The 23,560-nt window shown below is 47.1% G+C and overlaps 1 protein-coding gene across 6 annotated transcripts in view; it reads right to left on the reverse strand.

The window, feature by feature from the left end:
* Nucleotides 1-23,560, reverse strand: part of DDX11 (DEAD/H-box helicase 11) — a 50,290-nt gene that overhangs the window by 21,813 nt on the left and 4,917 nt on the right. For 4 of the 6 annotated variants that reach the window (XR_003997883.1, XM_030543255.1, XM_030543271.1 and 1 more), the window contains exons 4-18: nucleotides 22,504-22,590; nucleotides 20,628-20,785; nucleotides 19,064-19,112; nucleotides 17,963-18,070; nucleotides 15,651-15,738; nucleotides 13,704-13,933; nucleotides 12,087-12,239; nucleotides 11,915-11,961; nucleotides 10,712-10,791; nucleotides 7,661-7,705; nucleotides 7,473-7,540; nucleotides 4,995-5,033; nucleotides 4,365-4,482; nucleotides 3,607-3,741; nucleotides 2,244-2,356 (exon numbers count right to left, since the gene is read on the reverse strand). Coding sequence is in view for 5 of the 6 variants with exons in the window: in XM_030543255.1 (XP_030399115.1) it covers nucleotides 2,244-2,356; nucleotides 3,607-3,741; nucleotides 4,365-4,482; nucleotides 4,995-5,033; nucleotides 7,473-7,540; nucleotides 7,661-7,705; nucleotides 10,712-10,791; nucleotides 11,915-11,961; nucleotides 12,087-12,239; nucleotides 13,704-13,933; nucleotides 15,651-15,738; nucleotides 17,963-18,070; nucleotides 19,064-19,112; nucleotides 20,628-20,785; nucleotides 22,504-22,590 (1,518 nt within the window). In the remaining variant the exon portion in view is untranslated. The remainder of the gene's footprint in view (nucleotides 1-2,243; nucleotides 2,357-3,606; nucleotides 3,742-4,364; nucleotides 4,483-4,994; nucleotides 5,034-7,472; nucleotides 7,541-7,660; nucleotides 7,706-10,711; nucleotides 10,792-11,914; nucleotides 11,962-12,086; nucleotides 12,240-13,703; nucleotides 13,934-15,650; nucleotides 15,739-17,962; nucleotides 18,071-19,063; nucleotides 19,113-20,627; nucleotides 20,786-22,503; nucleotides 22,591-23,560) is intronic. The other 2 variants (XM_030543264.1, XM_030543295.1) reach the window with 1 other exon arrangement.

Here is a 23,560-nt window from a genome sequence, read left to right on the forward strand (position 1 = left end):
CCCACAGAGGGATGAACGGGTGCAGAAATACTGTAGGTGCAGCTCTGGCCTCAAACCAGAGCTGTACCCGGGGGGGCGGGGTTGATTGGCAGGTAAATTCTGCAGTTCCACAGCCAGCACAGCTGCACCATCCCACACTGCAATTAAAGTTTCTTCAAGTCCTTGGGTAGGGCCCTCTGCAGGGCTGGGGGAACCATTTGTTTCTAGTCAGGAAAGCAGAGACCCCACAAAGCATGGGCTGAAGCAGCAGCCAGCCGCTTCCACGGCTTCCTATGGCCAGTGCTAGTAGGCACAGAGCAGGAGCGCCACCCTGTGGTCCAATAGCCTCATCCTACCAGCGCAATGCTCTTTTTAGACAAAGCCATCCACAGCGTACATGGTGAGCGAGGCATTCAGCCCAGCTTTCCAAGCTTGGGTCTGCCTCTTTGATCAGGGACCAACTCCTAGTACCATAGCACACCTCGTCCACTCCCCTGCCTTGCCATTAACGGGCAACAGACTGAATACCTTCCCTAGGGCTGGTTAGTTACGGCGGGAGGAGGATCCAGACAGCAGGGTACGACACAGTCTGCATGTGTTACCCTTGCAGTGCTCGGGGGCATGGCTCGCAGCGTAACCATGGCAACTGGGTCTCTCACAGGGAAGCCCATCACGCCAGGATGCCAAGGCGCCAGACCTCCCACGAGCCAGGCTCATGCCAAGAGTAGAACTGTGACTACTATGGGCTTTGATGGGTGGCTGGGTTGTGACTTTCCCAGAGGGATACCATAGGAGAATCACTATTTTACTAGACACAGAGCCAGCACCCTCCCTCCCTTTATTAGTCTCCACAACAGCTAAAGGACCCTCCAGTCACTGCAGGCAGCACATGCTAAGTGAGGGACACTTGGGGTATGTCTATGCTGCAGTTAGACACCCGTGGCCCAGGCTGCAGGGCTGTTCTATTGCAGTGTAAATTATGGGGCCCAGGCTGCAGCCTGAACTCTGGGACCCTCCCATCTCATGAGCCCCAGCCTGAGCCTGAACATCTACACTGCAACCGAATAGCCTCTTAGCCCGAGGCCCACAAGCCCGAGTCAGCTGCAGTGTAGACTTTCCCCTAGAGTCTTTAGTCCCTTGTCCCTCCACATGGCTTTACGCACAGAGAGCTGCAGCACGGGAACCACTCCCTCTTCTCTGGTGTGACTGTGCGAGTGGCTTACATTCGTCCAATGGAAACGACTGAGCTTCGGTAAAATTAAATGAGTAAACTGAAATATCTGGCATGAGCAGTGATCTAAAAGAACCCCTCTGCCTCCTGCTGCAGGTGCACACCAGGAGGGAAGCAGGCATGTGCTGTCATTCTGAGGTATGCACACCTACAAACCATGGGAAGAAGGGCTAGACAGAAAAGCTTAACATGGATGGGTCGTGCACACCACTGTGGCACTACTGAAATCCCGATTTTTCTGGAAGGTCCCTCTGGCAAGATCAGCACTATAAGATCGGTCAGAAGATTTCTATCCAGTGCTAGTTTTGAGCTGCACTCAGCCTGAGGGACTGGATTAGACCACATAACTCAAAGGGCAATCCGATATCTTGAAGGCTGGGAGACTTGGCCCAGGGCATCCCACCTTTATGCAATGTTAAGCCACAGCCAGGCATTCAGACAGGATGAGACGTCTAATGAAGAGATTACTCCGAGGAGTTACGATGTTTGAAAGCGTTCGGGTGAGTATCCTCCCAGGTGGGAGGCACAGCAAAGGGGGTATTAGCACACCCACCCCTAGCAGTTCAAATGGACAGCGTGTCAGGGAGACTGGGTCCTGCAACGCTTGTACCATCATGAATTGTTAATCCTGTAGCTACCTCACGGGGAATTGCGCAATGGGACAGAGGAGGGTCTTGCTTGGTGCCTACAGTGCTTTTCTTTTGCTGCTGAGCAGAGCAATAAATGAAGCACGGGCACAGCACAAAGTCCCCAGGCCTCATGCTAATACGCAAAGAGACAGTCACCTTTTCCCCGCCACCAGGAGGATGGGAAAGCTGATTCCCAGCCTGATCACTGCAATGGGGGCAGCATGGAGAAATGTGCTAAAATGGGGTTGGAATACATGGCTCTCGTTTTGCTTAATGGTTCATTGGTGTGTTTTAAAGCATCCCAGTTACAACCAATATCCATCTCCTCCTACTGCTGCCTGTGGATTGGCAGAAGGTGCCTAACAGGCCAGTTAGATCTTAAAGAAGCAACCTTGCTCCCTTACCGGCTGCATGGTGCCCCCTGCGATGATCGCAGCACGACATTCCTTCAGCACCTTCGCAAAATGGACAGCTGGATTCAGCAAGAGGAATTTGAGGCTGCTCTTAGCTACAGTGCCTGGGTAAAGAAGACAAACAGACACACACCACTTAGTAGAACATTCATGATTATCAGCAGACCACTTTGTGAAGGGAAATCCCACTTTCAAAGCAGGAGCAGAGTGCTGCAGGGCCCATCTAAATCATTTACACCTGCGGGGATTCTGCGCCAAAAAATTAAAAATTCTGTGCATAATATTTTAAAATTCTGTATATTTTGTGTTGTTTTGACAAATAATATCACACCAGTTTCAATTATTTTGGAAATTTATTTCAAAATACTTGTCAGCAAGTACATCTGTAACAATACAGACAACAAAAAAAATCCCCCAGGAGTAGAGAGTTAAAGAAACCCCGATGACAACCCAGTTCCTGTTTCTCTGCTCCCTCCCCCAGACACCTACAACTCATCCCTCACAAAGCCCAGCCGCAGGGCATCCCCTCATCCCAGACCCTCACACCCCATCCCCCACTGAGTCTAGGCACAGAGCCCCCACAGCCCAGACCTGCTTCCCCCCCAAATCCCAGCCATGGGGCACCCCCCCAGCCCAGACATCCACACTCACTACTCCTCAGAGCCCAGAGAGAGAAACAGCCTGATGCTGGGTCCCAGGCTTCTGTGGAGTTTCCTGCACGCCACCTCCTTCCCTCAGGGAGTGCTGGAAACCGCAGCTGCCAGGAACCCTCTAACTCCCTCCCTGTCACCCCAGCAGTGTTTTCTATCTTTAGGCTGAGGAGCTGGGCTCTGCCAGGTCTAATGGTCCTAGTGGCAGCCAGCAGCTTCTGTAGCCCATTTCTGCGAGGGAAAAAGGAAGTTATGTGCAGAACATTAATTCCGTGCAAATTCTGCATAGCACAGTGACACAGAATTCCCCCAGGAGTAATAGTTTGGATGGCCAGCTCCAGCGTCAAGTGAGTGACTCTGCCAAGGTTTCTCCGTGAGCTTCATGAGACCCCTACATAGACTGTTTGTCTCAGGGAATGAGGCCCTTCCAACAGAGGTCTCACATTCCTGCTGGACCAGTCAGCTAGTACTAATTATTTATGTTGCTCCCAGGCCCCAATCCGGCAGGACCCCAGGGTGCTAGATGCTGTGTATATGATGCTGAGCAGAGTAAGAGACAGCCCTGTCTCTTACTATGCAATCTAAGGCTTACAATCTAATCATACTTAGAAATTTAAGTCTCCCATCAGTGAGGTATCTAGGTACTAGCCAGTGGCTTTAATGCTGCTTTGCTTGAGCCTTGTGAGTGCTCTTCGCTCCAATACCTTGCCAGTTGAGGATGACTCTCCCATCTTGGTTTGCACTGGTGAGAGCAGAGAGAAATCCTTCAATCTGCATCAGAGGAGATGCCATCTTGGGCTGGCCATCCTCAACCTCCACAGGATGGCACTGAATAGCAGCTGCAGATCAAAAGAGAAAAGGAGGGGAGGGGGAAAATCACCCAATCAGAGCTTAGGTTCCATTCCCAGAGGAGTAAGAATGCAAGAGCTAAGGCCTGGTCTATACGTAAAATTTAGGTTGAAAAAGTGATGGCATTCAGGGATGTGCAAATCCCCACTTCTGAGTGCTGAAGCTATGGCAACCTAACCCCCAGTGCAGACACAACTAGGTCGATAGAAGAATGCTTCCGTCAACCTAGCTACTGTTGGTCCAGGAAGTAGAGTTCTGAGAGAGACAGACAACCCCATCCATTGCAATACACTGCATCTACCCTCGGGGATTATGCTAGTTTAGCCATGGTGCTAAGGTGGCCTAAGGTGTATACTATGGAACACATGCCACTTCCCTGAGGAAAGGAACAAATCTTCTCCGATAAATAGCACCCACTCTGGCAAACGGAATAGGTAGAGTAGGGAACTCAAATTTCACCTTCCTCATGGCCTACTCCTCCCTTGCTTCACTCGCTTCCCTAAGGCAGCCCGTGTCTCGCTCCCCAGAGACAGCTCTGAAGCCGAGTTCATCTCCCCCCTTGGCCCATATAGATGCAAGCTCCACAGCCTCTTTACCCTGCATCTGAACTCACCTTTGTCTGGCCCCTGATGCAGGGTGAGAAGGAAGTTCTGCAGTCCAGCCATCTTCTGCTTTTCCTTGTTAATCTTTACAACACTGGTGGCTCCATATCTCTCCACAAACCCAAAAAGCTGCCACATAAATAAAAAGTAGGATTTACAAAGGATACAAACGCACTGACAGCACATCACATACAAAGGCCCTCACCGCATGTTATATGCCTGTTACAGAAGCCAGACACTGTGGCATGTCTCAGTGCTTCCCAACTCTTCTAGCCGGAGTGTCTTCCCTCCCTTGAACCAAAACAGCTAATGCTCGCCCCTTCCACACGACGCAGCCTCTAGAGGTGGCATGTTTTACAGAATCCCAGAAAAGACAGTGCAGAACGAGCACCTGTTAGCGTTCCAGTGCTTACTAACTGCCATACACTATGAACAAATACCCACCGAAGCTGGGGACGTTTGAAGGGGCCATTTTATAAATCAGAGGAACGCATAATGAGCATGCAGAGGAAAGCAAGAGGCTTACAGCCATATGCCCAACTGCTATGCTCTTTCCCTTTTAAATGCCAGATTGCCCCTTGTCTTGAACTAGATGAGGCTGACTGTCCTGCCATGTTGGTTAAGGAGCAGTGGGGAAATACCTTCCTGCTGATCAGACTTTTCTCACAGTACCGTTGAACCTGTGGGAGGAAGACAGAGCGCATGTTAATACTCAGAATCCCCTTTCCCATCCTACAGCACCCCCTGCTGGACTACTATCCCTTCCTCACCCACCCCCCCCGTCTCTTCTCCAATAGCGATGCTGGGAGAGGAGTGCACAGTGTAATATTAATAGCCTGTGAGCTATACTTTATTATAATTGCAGCTAAATGACTTAGTAGGTTCCAGAATGTGTTCTTCAAGCCCAGTGACCTAAGAGCTCCTTAAGGCCAACTAGCAAAGGGCACACCCAACACACTGTTGTCAGAATATTTAGCCAAACTGCATCTTGTAAGGTATTGTGATGGGCTGGACTAGGCTCTGCAACCCCACGGAGGCTTCACAGCCCTGCCACACCCTAGCCCAGAAAAGGGCAATGGAGTCCTCCAAGCTGCCTAGAGTGGCGGTGTGGGACACAGCCAACCACAGAAGGTCTGCAGGAAGCAGCCAATCCAGACCCAGCAGGCCCATATAAAAGGAGCTGCAGTGCAGAGCAGCAGAGTTCAGTTCTGTTTCTTCCTAGAGGAGCATGGACAATGTGCCTGGCTGTCTGAGGGAGCAGTGCGGGAAGAGACTGTGGGGAGCAAGAAGGAGCTCCAGGCTGGCAGCTGGGACTCAACCAGGACAAGGTCCTGAGGGAAGAGTGAAGAACGTGCTGGGGCACAGGGAAGTGGCCCAGGGAATCCTAGCAACAACACAGCTTAGTTAAAGGGACATGGCGGACTGCTGCTATCTTTAGGGTCCCTGGGCTGGGACCTGGAGTAGAGGGCAGGCCTGGGTCCCCCCACCCCCACCCCAGGGAAAGTGGTCTGGACTTGATGCATCCCAGAAGAGGAACTGAACTCTTTAGTGGCCCAGCAGGAGAGCTGGGGCCTGAAAGGCCCAAAGAGTGGGAGGGCATTGCCTCCAGGGAAGGTGCTATCAGAATACAGCTCAATACCAGAGCTGAGGCCATTTTAAAGACTGCTGGATTAATTAAGGGCCTGAGTCCATGGAAAGAAAGGCCAATCAAGGGTACTGGGATAGGTCCCCCCCATCAGACTGTTTCCTGGAAAGGATTTTTATTTCACATGCAAACAGAGAGACTCGGCTACAGGGCTCAGTCACCGAAGACCTCACCTCAAACAAAGAGTGCAGGCACCCGCACTCGGACAGGGAATGATTGGGAGAGGTGAATACGACTTAGTTACCAGCATCACGTAAAAACTGGTAACACGCAGGTCATTAATTGCATTATTCCACGATGTCTGTACAGAGTTATGTATGTGTGCTGGAAATACATTCCTAAATACCTTTTGGGGGCAGACTTGATAAATAAGTTTGCCTTAGACAAAGGAATGTTGTTTTTCCTGTTTGCCTGCATCTCCAACCTAAAGTAAGCCACAGCTAAAGACAATGGAAGTTATATTTATATACAAGTCAACCAGGGCATGGGAAGTCATCAGGAAGAGACAAACAGCAGAGGAGAAGAACTTTATCTAGGGACACACTTCAGAAGAATCCCTTTCTTTAGTCCAGTAATCCCTTGAAATGTAGAGAACCCTTAGCTATCCATCACTAAAGGGACAAGAGGCTGGCGCTCCTGGAATCTCTTAAAGGTAGATCCTTCAACCTCATGGATTGAAGATGCAGAGGACTGTAGGTGAGAAATTGCCTGAGACCAGGATTGTAAACTGGTGAGTTTTAGATGCTAGAAAATGTATTTTTACTTATTTAGTTTGTAACCATATCAGTCTCTCTTTCTCTTGCTTAGTAACCCTTAAGTCTATGTTCTTGATTAATAAAAAACGTATTCTCGTTTTTATTAATGAACCATCTCAATGCTACATACTAAGGGAAAGAGCGTCCTCAGTGAGCCAACGGAAGAGACAGCAGAATTAATAAATTCTGTGAGGGCCCAGTAAGAGGGACTGGACACTGCAGACATCTCTGGGGAACTGGGGTGTGCTGAATGTCACCTGCAAAGCAAGGTTAAGACTGGCAGAGTCTCAAGGTGCTTGCTGGTGAGGCTGACAGAAGTGTGGCAGGGAGCTAATACATTCTAAGCCTCAGCAAAGCTCTTCCTGGCTTAGTTCTGAGCACCTTAAGGAGAGCATCTCAATCCCCAAATGTATAAATAACCCTGCTTCACCCACAGACAGCCCACCTCCACTCATGTGTTGCTGCCGTGGCCTGAGACTACACTCCCTGGGTGCACACAGCTTTAGCATGCTGCCATAGCCAACATAAAGAATACCTTCTAAGGCCAACTGAGGCAATGGAGAGAAGCTGGCAGGAAGTAGGCTAGTGTGCTGAACAAAGCATAGGACCAAGTCAGGACATCTAGGTTTTATTCCCAGCTCTGCTACATGCTTCCTGCATGACCCCCACCAAGTCACTTTACCCCTCTGTGTCCTACCAGAAGACAATCTTCACACTACCTTGAAGAGGTTGATATTGTCAATCTGACTCTGAAACAGGAAGTCATTGATGGATTTTAGTTCCGTCCCTGAGAGAAGAGAAACATGTATTACCTGCTGGGCCCACAGATCCTCACCCCACCCATCTCCCCTGCCTGTTGAGCTGCACACTGCTCTAGGCACCTGAGGCATTCAGACGCACATCTTACCTGCTTGTGAAATGCTCTGAGCATTTGGATTTTGATTCACGTTTCCTGCAAAATATCAAACCAGTTCAAGGCAGCATGATTCAGACTGGGTTTGTCTAAAAACTACACCACACACTTAAAAGAGCTAAGGGGGAATGCAACTCTAGCACAGAAGACAGCACCCAGAAATTAACTTCTGACTGGAAAGTGGTTCTACAGTCAAAACTTTGCCATTTACCACTCATTTCTTTGCTTTCCTCTGCAGGATAGTTCCACATCATAGGACAAATGTTCTGTAGCATCCCTGCAAGCTAATGCCTAGGTTACTTTTGTACAGGAGGCCACAGATGGGTAGGCGCATAGAAACACCACCACAGTATTCATCATGCTGCAGAGACTTAAAGGAGTGCAAAGCACCTTCTCACACAGGCACTAAGTGACCTTTGTAGAGACAGTGCGAGGGAGCTGGAATGCACATAGGCAAGTGAAGGGGGACAGTTCTCCCTCAATCCACCAGCAGACAAACCAAGATTAGTTGGTGCCTAACTTTGTTTTGTGTTTCTAGTATTTAATCGCCACCTCACGTCTCACACTTCTGGAGCCAAAATCCTGAACGTGCACACACTGCATTTCCTGATGGAAGTATTTAAGGGAGGGCCAGGGCGGGAAGGAGGTAAGGAAGAAAGGATGGAGCACCTGAGAGAAGAGGGGAAAGGGAGAGGGAGAAGAGTGTGTCAAATTGCATCTTCCTATTAGTGACAATGAAGGGTTCTTTACAGAAGGCAGCGGTTCCCCTCACAGCATATCTGATGCCTAGTGGACAAGCAGAGAAGTAAACAAGGAGCCAGGTTAGTTCCAGAGGGTATAGAATCACAGCAGAATAAAAGGCAATATTCAAAAGAATCATAGAATATCAGGGTTAGAAGGGACCTCAGGAGGTCATCTAGTCCAACCCCCTGCTCAAAGTAGATCCAATCCCCCACTAACTCATCCCAGCCAGGGCTGTGTCAAGCCGGACCTTAAAAACCTCTAAGGAACGAGATTCCACCACCTCCCTAGGTAATCCATTCCAGTGCTTCGCCATCCTCCTAGTGAAATAGATTTTCCTAATATCCAACGTAAACCTCCCCCACTGCAACTTGACACCATTGCTCGTTATTCTGTCATCTGGTACCACTGAGAACAGTCTACATCCATCCTCTTTGGAACCCCCTTTCAGGTAGTTGAAAACAGCTATCAAATCCCCCCTCATTCTTCTCTTCTGCAGACTAAACAATCCCAGTGTTTGGCTACACTTGCAGCTGTACAGCGCTGGGAGTTAAAGCTGTCTTCGTACAGCTGTGTAGGGAAAGCGCTGCAGTGTGGCCACACTGACAGCTACCAGGGCTGCAGTGTGGCCACATTTGCAGCGGTGTTGGGAGTGGTGCATTATGGGCAGCTATCCCAGCGTTCAAGTGGTTGCAACGTGCTTTTCAAAAGAGGGCAGTGGGGTGGAGTGTGACAGGGAGTGTGGGGGAAAAGAGAAAGTGGGTTTTTGGAGCTGACACTGTGTCAGTTCCCTGCCTTGCAAGTTCCGACCCCTTCCCCCACCCCTCTCTCATTCACTAAATGCAAATAGCCTTCTCCGTTTTTTTCCTCACAGACCAGATAAGCAGCTGCTCCGAAACGGACCCCCGCTCCCTCTCACACGCCGTGCTGCTTCCCTCCTCCATTAGCTGTGGACATTCCAAAGGAGCCCCCTGCCTGCCTCTGCTCGAGCAAACAGTAGCTGTGTTTGTTTTTCAGATAAGCAGCTCCAGGAGCCCAGAGTTCACAACAAAACAAAGAGAGTGTTATCTTTACTTAAAAGCATTATGGGAAGGTTCCAGAGGTCAGTTACAGCGTAGTAAGATCAATCACTGTTTACGCTGGCACCCCACTGTTCTCTTTATCCCTCTCGTCGAGGTGGAGCACATGCAGTGCTGTAGCCAAGGAGATACAGTGCTGTACGTGCCTTGCCAGTGTGGACGGGGAGTAAGTTACAGTGCTGTAAAGCCACCACCAGCGCTGTAACTCTCAAGTGTAGCCAAGCCTCCAGTTCCCTCAGCCTCTCCTCGTAAGTCATGTGCTCCAGCCCCCTATCATTTTTGTTCCCCTCTGCTCAACTCTTTCCAATTTTTCCACATCCTTCTTGTAGTGTGGGGTCCAAAACTGGACACAGTACTTCAGATGACACCAATGTCAAATAGAGGGGAATGACGACGTCCCTCGATCTGCTGGCAATTCTCCTACTTATACAACTCAAGAAGTCATTAGCCTTCTTGGCAACAAGGGCACACTGTCAACTCATATCCAGCTTCTTGGACCTAGGTGTTACAGTGGACTTCTCTACAGAACTGCTGCCTAGTCATTCGGTCTCTAGTCTGTAGCAATGCATGAGATTCTTCCATCCTAAGTGCAGGACTCTGCACTTATCCTTTTTGAACCTCATCAGATTTCTTTTGGCCCAATCCGCTAATTTGTCTAGGTCCCTCTGTATCCTATCCCTACCCTCCAGTGTATCTACCACTCCTCCAAGTTTAGTGTCATCTGCAAACTTGCTGAAGGTGCAGTCCACGCCATCCTCCAGATCATTAATCATAAAGAGAAATTCACTTGATGGTTAAGAGTCTGCCAAAGCAAAGGGCCTCACTGCTTACTAGTACAGCAATTCTGTTTTATTCAGTCTCTTAAGCCACGCTCATCACTGTAGTATCTGTCTGCCATCTTAGTAACTTGGCACCCTTAAGTCCCCTATCACTCAAATCTGATAAATTGTTGGGAATACAGGGAAAAAGAAACCTTTCCCCAGTGATGTACAGCATAATCTGCTGCCTCCTTTTAATGAAAGAGGCGGCAAGCTTCAGGGGGATTCAACAGTCAACACCCCCAATTTGCAGAACAGGCTGACAAATAAAGTTAGCAGGTGATAGAGCTAGGATATAAACAGTTTGCAAAAGCCACAGGGAGAGAGAGGGGAGGCAATTACACTCCGAGGAAGCACCAGTCAGCTCAGAGTCTTTGGAACATCAATGGAAGTGGAAGCTTTCTTACCTCCTAGTATGGACACAAACCTCTCCAGCAAATACAGAATCTGTTTAATGTACATCAGGTTTTTTGCCTTCAGACGTTTCCTATGAGATAGTTGATGGTATTAAACATCAGAATAAATGGCCCACAGGGACTATAACACACAGCTTCCTAAGTGCCAAACACAAGCCATCAAGCTGATCAGCCCAACTTCATTTCTTCATCATGAGGAGATGAGAACTAAGACAGAGTTTTCTCTTGGACTCACTCTTCCAGTTTGTGTGCAAGGGACAAACCCCAGAAAGCCCTGGCCAAGTGTTCACAGGTGCCAGAATCACTGCACTACCCAGCGATGTCACTTCAAGAGTCCAAGTGTTTAACAGTTTCTAGCACTGACTTTTTCCTCTCTGGTTAGGGTTAATTTATTTATATTGCAGTAGTGCCCAAAGCTCAATGAGTATTTAGGCCCCACTGCGCTAGGTGCTAGCCCAGGGGTTCTCAAACTGGGTGTCGGGACCCCTCAGGGTCACAAGGTCATTACATGGGGGGGTCACGAGCTGCCAGCCTCCACTCCGAACTCCACTTGCTTCCAGCATTTATAATGGTGTTAAATATATTAAACACTGTGTTTAATTTATATGGGGGGGGGTCACACTCAGAGGCTTGAGATGTGAAAGGGGTCGCCAGTAAAAAAAGTGTGAGATCCACTGTGCTAGACAAATACACAATTATTAACCCTATATGCAACAATCACTGTAGAGCTGATAAGCCTGATGCAAGCTTTGGACAGGGCTGATACACTGTACACAAATTCTGCCTTGGAGGTCACCAGAATTCATTCTGTTTCAGCCACAAAGGCAGCTAGAACACGAAGGGTCAAGGCCTGGGAGAGATGCGAAAAACTAAAAACTGGAGCTTATGGCACAGCATGGGGCTACCAAAGTAGAAAGTAGAGGGAGAAACGGGGAACGAAATTAAGAGAACGAGAAAAAGCTACACATGCTAAAATGTCCACCCTTGCTGTCTAATACCAACCCTGGGAACCAGGCTTACAAAGGTTCCAAACAGAGCTAGTAAACCAGCACTCTCCTTTCATCTCTCAGAGTATTAGTACAAATAGCCTTCCACATGGGAAAAGCGGGACAAGGCCCTGCAGATGAGAGAGAAATAAGCTTTGGCATCTCCTCTGCTTGCAGCTGTGGGGCTGTTCCTCTCTGGGATCCTCACCTGTATCGTTCCATGTACTGCAGCAGCTGGGAGTGGGCACAGCACAGCTACAACAGAAGCAGAACTGGTATTAACTCCTCCAATAATTCTGGGTTCCATTACAAGTGGCAACCTACTAGATACAGAACACAAAAGTGATTAACAGAGCAGTGACCTCCAGTGCCTGACTCACCTGAGAGCCACGGACTTCAGCACTGTAGATGCAGGTTATAGTGTCTATCAGATTGTGGGCCTCATCAATAATCACCACCTGATCCTTCAGTTTGATCCCAGAAGCACATCTGGTAGATTCATGCAGGAGCATCTGATAAGGCAACACCACCAGCTGCGGGAGAAACTCAAGCCTTAAATGACCTAACTATTTTAATAGTATGAATAATGGGCGTTTCCAAAGGGCTTTCCAAAGGCAGGTAAGTATTACTACTCCCTTTCGTTATGGATAGGAAACAGAGGTAGAAAGAGGATAGGGGACTTGTTCAAGATCATACAGCAAGTGAACAGCTGAGCTGGTAAGAGAAGCCGGGTCTTCCAACTGCCTGTCCCATGCTCTAGCCACTGGAGGTGTGTTTCCCCTGAAGTATTTACATTAAAAACGCTATTTTAGCAAGGAACCTGCGGATGAATGCCTTTCACAAATTCTCATGTTATTAGATGGTCAGAGAAATTCTTCCGACAGAAACACACAGCGAGCAATGGAAATGGCTCAGACTGTCTTCCCCTGTCAAGGCTGGCACCACAGTACCATTGCAAATACCACTTTGCACTTATAAGCCACCTTTCAGCCAAGTATCTCAAAATGCCTTACAAGCATTAAGTAAGCCTCACGATGTCCCTGGTAAGGGAGCTAGGTATTATAGATAGTAAACTCGGCACAGAGAGACTAAACAAATTGCGCCACATCACAATTAAATAGTGGCATTGATCCCCAACCCTCCGCTCTAACCACTCTCCTCCTCTCCCACTCCTCCAAAGGGCTATATTTAGCTCTACGTTTTGGTTAGAGCTGGTAGGGAATTTGGTTTCTGCGTTTCCATGGGAATGGGTCAGTTTTGCTGAAATTTTTCAGTTTTCCTTCAGGAAAATACAAACAAAATATGTTTCACTGTGAGTCAATTCAACCTTCATCCCAACATCAGCCTGAGTCACCACTGTGCACCATGAGAGTTGGACTTTGTGTGCCTCATGCCCCCGTTTTCTCATGGGCTGGGCTCCCCAGCCAGACTACATGTCCCATGGCACACCACGTTCTCGCCTAGCCAAGCTGCCATGTGCATCCTGGGTTTCCCAGGAACGAGGTGGAACATGGAAGACATAGTCCTGACTCATGCTGGGAAATGGGAGTCTGAGGCATCTGAATTACAACTCCCATGAGGCTCCATGGCAACCCTGGTAGCCAGAGAATAATGCGGAAACAACCAGAAACGTTTCATTTTTGATCAACAAACAAAATATTTCAATTCAGGAACATTGAAACAATTCATTCCAATCACAAACAGTGAAAAAAAAATTAGATATTTCCAAATCTTTCAGAAACTTTTCATTCCAAGACAAGTTTCAATACTTTGACTTTTCATCCCAAAATGGGACTGAAACCAAAGCTGAAATATTGGATTTTCCATTTTTCGATCAGATCTAATTTTGCTGATGCATAGAAAACACTCAACTTTCCAGTTCTTGGTTAACATGGTCAGCAGGAAACCTGAGGAATACAGCATTACAGAGAACAAGCGAGTTGGTTTATTTTCTGGTGCTAGGGAGCTATTCCTCACCAACAGCCCTAGCCTCTCACCTGGGCAGCAGGAATGGCATAGCGACTCCCATAATATGGACAGGCTTTAGTCTCCTTGCCCAAGGCCACCAGCTGCTCAATATCTTTCACCTTGACAAGAACCTCGTCCCGGAGAAACTGCATTTGCTCATAGGAGTAAAATGGACACACAGCCCGGCTCACACGCCTTTTCTTTCCCTCTGATTCCTCTCCCTCACTCTTCTTCCCTGAGTGCAGGAGGCAGAAAGGAACTGTGAGTATAAGCAACGTTCACAAGAGTCAGAACAATTACTTTGCATCTTTACAGCACCTTTCATCCAGGGATTTCAAAGTAGATTTTGCAACACATCTGACCATCCACTACCTACCTGCTGTATATATAGTGCCCAGTGCTGTACTATCGAGACACTGAATAGAGAATTAAGACTTGCACATAGTATTGTCCCCAGTGGATCCTGCTCTTACTATCATGAGATTTAGCCACTTGGAATTTTTTCTTCTTTTCTCACCCCCACACCAGTGTGCAGCTTCTGATATTATCACAAGTTGGCTTCAACAACAGACTGTAAAAAATGCTCGTACTGGGGATCACTCTGATCGCCTCTAGTAGCAGTAGGGAGTTACAAACACAAGGACCTTCCACTCAACATCCTCCCGATTGCAGTGACAGATTCAAAGTACTCAATGAGCACAACAGTCTCGAAGGATCTCCACACCCTACTGGACTAGTTCTGCTTCTCTGAAAAATACCATTCCCACAGGATTCTCACTCCCACCAGTCTCTCCCCAGAACTCTCCAAGCTCTTAAAAGGATTTTTTAGCTCTTAAGGGCAGTCATAGCAGGGAGCAATACAAGCTACCACACACTTAGCACTTGACTTTTCTATTCTGTTCCATCCAGGTGCCTGTACAAAGCCTATCACCAGAATATCGAGTGCACTTGGAACATTCAAGTCAATTCCAATTACACAACTGGTGAAAGTTTCCAGAATCAAAAATATGCTTCAGAACAAAGTGAAAAAAGCATCGCTGAGGGCAATGCTTTCAAAAGTGCCTGAGTCCAACTGAATTTCAGTGGGACATGGACTCCTCGTTCACTTAGCTGCTTTTGAAAATATGGCCCCATGTCAACAAAGATAACCTCTAAACTCCAAAGGAAGATGGAATGGGTGAGTGAGGATAACCAAAACAATCACAGACCAAAAGCCTCATCGAGAAAATTCGATTTCCTTAATGGACCTGACGGGAAGGCTAAGCTGAATTTTTAAAAGGTGACTCAGCAGCTTTGAGTAATGCAGAAGAAGCGGAGCAGCTAGTATTGAAGGTGGGGCTTCTGCAGCAAGTTCCATCACCAATCGTGGTCAAAAAGAATCCAAGTGGAACATTCCAAGTGCAGCTGATAAGATCCAGGGCTAGCCCAGGACAGGAAGCAGGAACTCTGGCTCACAACCTACCCTACCACCACTGATGTTAAAGGCCAACGAGTTCAGGGAATTCTTGTCAGTCGTGCTCTAGGGAGCTAAAAAGTGAGTATCTTGGTGGATGGTAGTTTAGGGAAGGATTGTCCTCAGTGGCAGAGCTGGGAATAGATTTAGGAGAAAAAAGAAAAAGATCTCCTGACTTCTAGCTCCTATTCTAGACAACTCTTTTCCATATCTACAATACAACCTTCCACTCACTGAAGCATCACTCTGGATCTCCACTTGTCCGTTCACAAAAGCTCCAAAGTCCAGCTGGAAATGACACCCTCTCCCTTTGAAACAAACACCCCCAAGACACAGCCTAGCTGGCTTAGAGAGACAAGCCCCACTTCCCACATGGGAAACAGCAGCATTTGAAGAAAGCCCCTTGTACCTCCACAGGCTACTCTATCAGCAGCCAGACAAAGCACATTGCACTGGAAAAGTGTTCACACTGATTGCAGTAGCAGTTGCTTCCCCAGTAGTCCAAGTTAGGAAGTGCTCATACCATGTTTGTTCTTCTGCATTTCCACACAGCGGTCATTGATCAGCTGGACAGCCCCCAGATGGCGCACCTCCTCGTTCACGCAGAGGTTCTTCGAGAGAAACAGAATGAGAGAGGCTATTATGTGTTCTCACTTTCATTTGCAAGGTATAATTTCCTTTATAACAGTCAATCTAAGACTAGCCCTAGAAACTGGAAAGGTCTTTTTCTTTCTGAGTCCCCCCTCAACATGCTATTAAAAACGTCATGGCCCTCCTCTGCCACCAGTAGATTAAAAGCCACGGCTGGCATTAGGGAGCAGCAAGCAGGGCAACTGCCTCGGGCCCCACGCCACAGGGGGCCTGCAAAGCTAAGTTGCTCAAGTTTCGGCTTCATCCCAGGACGGTGAGGCTCAGGCTTCAGCCCCAGATCCCAGTGAGTCTAACACTGGCCATGCTCTCTGGTTTATTTTGGCAGACCCCCTGAAACCTGCTCGCAGCCCCCAGGCCCCCAGTTGAGAACCACTATTGTACAGTATATGGATGCTGCCAGGTGTGCATAGTTTGCCTTACTCAGGAACAAGTTACCAAATCTCCTGTACGCCACCATAAAGTTTATAAACCAGCAAGCAGACCAAAACAAAAAGAGAGGTGCCCCAAAGATGGTCTATGCCTGCATCCATGGCTCTGTGCTTTTCCCATTTACATCAGAACCTGCAGGAATAACAAAACAAAGCAAGCAACTCCTCTCCTAACACTTCAGGTGTTTGTGATGTCCCCAAAGTAGAAGAGGAAAGCAAGGTTCTTGAATGTATGACAAGGGTGGCCAAAGCACAGTCCATGGGCCAAACGTGGCCCCTGGGTGCTCTAATTTTTAATATAGACGTTCACCTCTGGAGGTTACAGGTTCCAGCACTTGATCCAAGTGCGACACAGAGACCCACTGTTGGTTCATTACACTGTGTCAGCAACTCTTGTCTGGCTGGACATACTAAACCTAACACACTGTTGTCATAATCTGTATCTAAAAAGTATCATAAGCAAACTAATAACACACTAGTGGTTAATACTGGGTCATGTATGTACAGGTGATCTATGACAAGTTATACATATGTGCTGGAAATGTGTTTTTAAGATGTGTTTGGCAGAGAAAGCCTAAGACACCCCCACCTCAGACAAAGGAATGCGGTCCCTCCTGCTTTAACGAGTCTCCAATGTCAGTTGAGCAAGAGACAGTGAAAGTACATTTACATAAAAGGCAAACACAGCCATCAAACTAGTAAGTGAGAAGATAGTCACTTTACTAACTCAAGGGGTGGAGGGGGGGAAGGGAGAGGAGAGACTGCAAACATGAATATGGCATCAGCTCCCTGGTGGACACAGCAAGCTGAGCCCCAAGAAGGGATTGAGGATATAAGCAGAAAGGAAAAAAGCCATTTTGGCATCCCTCACTTGAGGGACTAACGAGGCTAGAGCTCTTGAAGTCACAGGATAATGGATCCTTCAGCCAAGGGGGTTGAAGTCTCTGGGAATGGAGTATAGGCGAGAAACCGGCATAGGCGAAGATTGTAACTTGCTGAAATTAACTTTGAGTCCTAGAAGCATGTATTTGTTGGTAACCATTTCTATCCTTACACTTGGTATCACTTAAACCTATGCCACAAGTTAATAAACTTGTTTTACTTTTATCATAAACCAACTCAGTGCTTTCACTGAGAAGGGGGGTTTGTCAACCCCAGTTAGGTTAGTAAGATGCTGTGTACTTTGAAAGGAGCAGCAAACTTGGTAAGATTTTGTGGGTGCTACAGCAAGGGCAGAGCATTGCAGAGAAAGAGGTCTCTGCAGAACTCAGGAATTGGAGTTCACTGTTACCTGCTAGGCAACGTTTGGGCTGGCAGAGTCCCGAAGAGAGTTTGCTGGCAAGGCAGACAAGCTGGCATGTCAGGGAGCTGTGACACTGCTTAGCAGCAGCAAAGCTCTCACTTGCTGAGGCTCAGAGGGGTAACACAGGTTCCCAGAACTGTGAGCCACTCAGCAGGGCATCACACCAAGCTCATGGTGGGGCATACGGCACCACCACAATGCCAAATTAAAAAGATTAGGGTAGCAAGTATTCACTCTGATTCTGGCAACCTAAGCTAAGCCCACGCATCACTAATGTCACTTTCAGAGGAGCAAAATCTGGGCACCTGAGGAAGTGAGTCTCAAATATTTTTACTAGGTGTTTACTGGTGACATAGCTGCCATACCACACACATCTCCCAGGATTTCAAGGATTGTGGTATTTGTAAGACAGCATTTCAATTCCCCTTGGAACCATCTCAGAGTGCTCCATACCTGCCTGGACCCCAGTGACACCAGCCGTATCTCCTCACCAAAAGGGCTCTTCTGAACTTCATGCACAAACTGAGCCAGCTGGGAGTGTGTGCGGCTGCAGTAGTAAATCTGTGATAAAAAAGAAAAGGAAGACTGGAGGAACTCAAGGAGGGCTGTCTGCCTACCCTGCCATGAGAGAATCTGGATGGGAAAGACCCTCAAAACCTGGGCAGGAGGGACTTTGAGACAGACTCATTGGATGCTTGAAGACCTCATGACCGCACACAGGACCATCTTTTGGCTCTTGAATATCCTGAGCAAAATAAGGCACTGTGTGACTCAGTAGGCGGGTTCAGCCCCTGGAACTAGTATCCCACTTTTGAGGACCAAACCTGACAGCTGGCAAGTCGCAGACTCACTATGCCACACCCAGATGCCAGGGGGCACGCGAGTAGCAAGTTACCTACAATACAACCTAGCAGTGAAAGGTGACATCTGTGTCTCCCAATCTAACCAAGGAGTCAACGTGCGACTGGATTTCAAATAGCCCCTACAAGGTGCTGGGACATTTAATAAAGCATTTCCTGCCTTATGTATCAGGTGCGCCTTTCAAAGGCTGAACCTTGTCAGGGGCCAGCAGATTCTAGCATTGTCTCTTACTAACAGGAGTAAAGCAGAGGAAAAAATACCTGCTAAGACAAAATTTAAGAGATTCCTGCCATTTCTCCCATGTTTCAGAGAGACTCTCCAGGGGACACAGCAGCATGCTCCACCAGTCCAGGCACTAGAGAACCAAGTGGCAAGCAAGCAGTGGCTCTTAAAAGTAATAAATGGCCATTTTCAGTAGTGTGCATTTACGGTGACTTCAGGGAAGAAATCCTAGTGATCTCAGCAGAGGAAGCTGCCTAAACAGCCAGTATAATTCAAAAGGAGATGGTGGCAGAGATCTCCTTAGCTGGGCAGTGGCATCCACAAAGCTGCTTTTGACAGGTTGAGGAGTAATCCAGATACCCGGTTCTTAGATCCCACTGTCCCATATCACACTGTAGCTCTAAGGAAACTTGAATTCTTCTTTTCCACACATTGTAAAGGGGAAGCGTTAGAGGCCCCACCACATCTTACCTTGGTCACATGCTCCTCCTCCAAATCATCATCATCATCATCATCCAACCTGCGGGGGTGGGGAAAACAAAACCGTTTTCTTTCAGCAGCTCTCCAAAAGATTTGTCTCATATACAGTGCTCACCCATGAGAAGGTGACTTCGAGTGAGGTGGCAGCATCAGCTCAGGAGAAACCTCAGTCTCCTGAACCATTAGCTGTATTAAAGTCAGATTTTCTAGAAGTGGCATGTAAGTCTGATGAACAGCGAACAGGGGTCAAACATGCACTTTTTAGCAATTACGACTCCAGTATCCAGCACTAACCTGAGCATTCTTTGGCATTCTCTTTATTAGGCACTTTACAAAGTTTATGAGAATTTACTAGCTCATGAGCTCCAGGCCACTGCTTATCAGTTCCACAATATTCCCTGCTACACTATTTAAAATGAAACCTCAAACACATATGTATGCACACAAAGCAGAGACAGAGGTCAGATGAACCAAAAATTTAACACACGAGAATCTCCATAAGGTGTTAAAATAAACCAGAGTGCCTGGCTGAGTGGTGCAGGCATTACGTTTTAAACAGAATTTGATGCAGTTTGCCATCTGTTTGAGCCTTTAGGATGAAACTGAGGTGCGATCTGCTCTCTGCATTCAGTAAAGAATCAAAGGTATTTTGGGGCAAATAGGTATTTGCCCTAGTGTCTTTGACTAAAATCATTTACTCCCCATACTACTGCATAACAACATACGCTCCAGGTGCTATTTACTCCCCATACTACTGTATAACAACATACGCTCCAGGTTACCCCACAAGTGACTGCACTTTAGTCCTAGGCAAAGCAATTCCATTTACATGTATTTTAATAAGTGCTCTGGATTTATTCGGATGGAAAGTGCTATATAAGTATTTATTATACTTGCTGGTAAATCCAAACTTTAAGTGTGTTTTGTTTTTCCCTGGTAACACATGGTTTAAACTGAAATCCAGATGTCAAAGGAACAACTGTGTTTATATGAGAGAGATTGTGTGTGGTTTTTATGCAGAGGTTCAGTGTCCTGCAAGATGTTCATGTCTTCTTTTTAAATGCTAGAGCCTCAAAAGCTGTCAGTACTAATCTGCAGGATTAACATCTTTTACTGACACCCTGAGGAGTATTTTGCTTCTCTGATGTAAGGAATTTGAATTCAAGTCATTTACCCAGCACTCAGAGGGTTTATGTGGGGAAACAGGCCTGGATGAAGTAAATGGCTCTACACATTCCAGATAAGAAGCATTTCTTCAGATCGGAGTTCAAGCCACAATGCTGTCAGCATGAAGCTGATCCAGCTGAACAAAAGCCTTCGGGGTTCATGTAATAACATGGAAACACAAATTGTGCCTTCCAAGGACCACATAGGGGAGAAACTCCAGATTTATGTGACAGAGAGATACATGTAGATCTAAAAGAAGGATGCCTGATTTTCCACAAAAGAACCCCAGGAACCAGCAAACTAGAAACCCTCCCACATCATTATCACTATCTGAACGTGATACAAGCAGCAAGTCCCTGGCAAGGAATCACCCACTCCCAACCCTTACCCCAATTCCACTTTCTTCTCCTCATCACTCTCATACTCGGCGAGGATCAGCTCCTCCTCCTCGTGATCCAGCTGCTCTAGAACATCTGACCCTAACTCCGTCGACAAGATCTCCTTACTGAGCTGGAGCAGCCGCTGTGTCTCATCATCTTCAAGCCTCTGAAATTAACACAAAGAACTATCATTCACTCAAGGACAGAGAGCACCACTCTGTACAACAGACAGTTCAGAATGGAGGGAACAGGATTCATCCACATCCCCAGCAGAACAGCACCACAGGATGCAGTCAGTACAAGAAAGACAATACAGATGGGCTTGTGCAGTGAACAGATGTGCAAAAATAAGTACTTATGTGCAGAACTGCCCATAAGTATCCGGCATACCAGATCATACCAGTAGTCCATTTAGTCCATCATCTTGTCTGACAGGGGCCAGTACAAGACAGTGTACTGTACAAGTAGCATGTAAGAGAGCATGTAGTAGATCATAAACTGTCCATAAATGAATTTTCTCTTAGCTCCAAGCTACTAGTGGTTGATTTATGTCCTGAAGCATATTCCATATCCTTTTATCCCTTACAGCTTAAAAAACAAAACAAAAACATTGTGATATTCTTATTCCTAGAAGTATCTAGCCCCTTTTATGGATTCTACTGAAACAGTCATCAATAATATCTTATGGAAGTAAGTTCCATGGCTTAATTTTGTGCTCTGTAAAAAGGGGGGCTTTTATCAATCTTAAATTAATCACCTTTCCGTTTCATTGAATGCCCCCTTGTTCTTGTGTCATGAAAAAGGGAAAACACAGCACCTGATCCTCAACCTCTAGATTATTCATTATTTTGTGTAACTCCACATTATTGTTATTTGTCTCTTCTCTAAACTAAGCAGTTCCATTTTTTTCAGTCTCTCCTTACATGGAAATTTTTCATTATACCTAATTATTTTTTGTCTCTGCGCCCTTTTTAGTTCAGCTATATCCTTTGAGACGGTGTGACCAGAACTGAATACGTATTCCAGGTGAAGGCATGCCAACAATTTATATAATAGCATATTTTCCTAATAGGCAACTGAACACAGAATTGCCTGCTCAGGCACACAAAATGAGTGTACGCAAATTTCAGCAGGTGTCTCTGAAACTTTGGCCCACAGCATAACCAGATGCATAATTAGATGCTCAGAATTGGGAGAACTAAGACCAGCCCCCTCCCCCCCGCCCCACCAGCCCTCTTCTTAGCGAGCAAAAAAAAATCTACTGTCTTTATTCACAAAGCATGGCCATTTCCAAACCACCTTAACATATCACTTTGCGAAGCAAGACAATAGATGTAATTGTTCCCCAAAGGGGTACCTAAATAAATCAATGAAATAAAAAACCCTCAGATTAATTTCATGGAGCCGTTTTGGGGGGGTTTTCTGCCACAATCAGGAGCTGAAGTTGAACCCAAATCTAGAGACTATTTAAAAAAATAATAATCCAACACATTTGTACTATTTTTAGTGAATTTTCAAAGCAACCAAATAAAGCTTTTCGAAAACACTAGAAGTAGACATACAGGATGACAACAAAAGGGAGTATAGTCCACCAAAGTACAGCCTCTTCCTCTCCAGGCATACAAATGCAATCACAGGAAATATTCCATATCAAAATCACATTTCACACCCATATCTCGAGAGCTTCCAAAACAAACACAGACAGAAATTTGTGACCCACAATCCAAGACTTTAACACCCCAATCTTGCAAACACTTACGCACACAAGTAGTCCCAATGACTTCAACGGGAATATTCATGAGCGTAAAGGCAGATGTATGAACAAGCGATAGCAGGACTTGAACCTCTGGTACAGAAATTCCTCTGCACTCTTGGATAACTCACCTTTCTTTTTGATGCATATTTGAGTTGCACGTTATGGCGAATTTTCTCAAGACGATCCTCTCGCTTCTTCCTCCTGATTTGTTCTTCCTGAAACAAAAGATGTATATAGGTCAATTTAATAATTTAGGCTTCGAACCCAAACAGCATTCCTCTCTAGGCTCCCCAACCTCCCTTTGCCCTGAAGGCCTGATCCCCCTCCTGCACCCCCTTCACTCCTAACCCCTGCACCCCCTCCTGCACCCACATGGGGAAACTGACCTGCATGCATGAAGCAGCGGACATTGCTGCTCGCTCCCCCAGGACCGCTGCTCCTCTGCCCCGCATACCCCTAAGGGGCTGTGGGGCGGGGGGGGGGGGGAGGAGCAAAATCAGGGCTCCCTGTATCCAGGTCATGTTCCCCTCCTCGGGGGGGGGGGAGGGGTGTACAGCTAACAAAAGCCAAAGCACCAGCTATGTGCTGCTCCTACTAAAAGGAAACCATCACACTATCGCATCCTTCACATTTCTCATATTAACTACCAGGGTTTGAATTTAATTTTCATATGAAATTGGGTTGAATTTAAAAATTGTTTAAAACATTTAAAAAATATGAAGAACTTTAATACATTTTTTTTTCTTACAGTATCATTATTCATACTCATCTTGTTAGTCCTCCCCTGCAGGCAGAGAGGCACAGAGACTAGGATCAAGACCAGCTGTGCCCTCCACAAGATCAGGCCAACCCTCCAAATCAGACCCAACCCACATGCCTCCCCAGACCAAACTGGACCCGACCCGCATCCCTCCCCAGACCAACCCCCCTGAACTGAACCAGACCCACATCCCTCCCTAGACCAGGGGTGCTGGCAGGGGGATGGGGCAGGGGGCACTGTGTCTCCCCCAAGGGCACTGGTGAGAGGATGGGGTGAGAGGACTCCAGATGCTCCGTGGGGCTTGTGCCGAGAGGGCTTATCTGGAGCAAGGAGCACCCACTGGTCAGGGTGTCTGTCCACTGGGTGCCAGTGCCACCTCCTGCCCAGCATGGTCCGAGACCCCCACACTCCTTGGCTTCTGTACA

This window comes from Gopherus evgoodei, chromosome 1 (genome assembly GCF_007399415.2).
Source record: "Gopherus evgoodei ecotype Sinaloan lineage chromosome 1, rGopEvg1_v1.p, whole genome shotgun sequence".
Lineage (NCBI taxonomy): Eukaryota > Metazoa > Chordata > Testudines > Testudinidae > Gopherus > Gopherus evgoodei.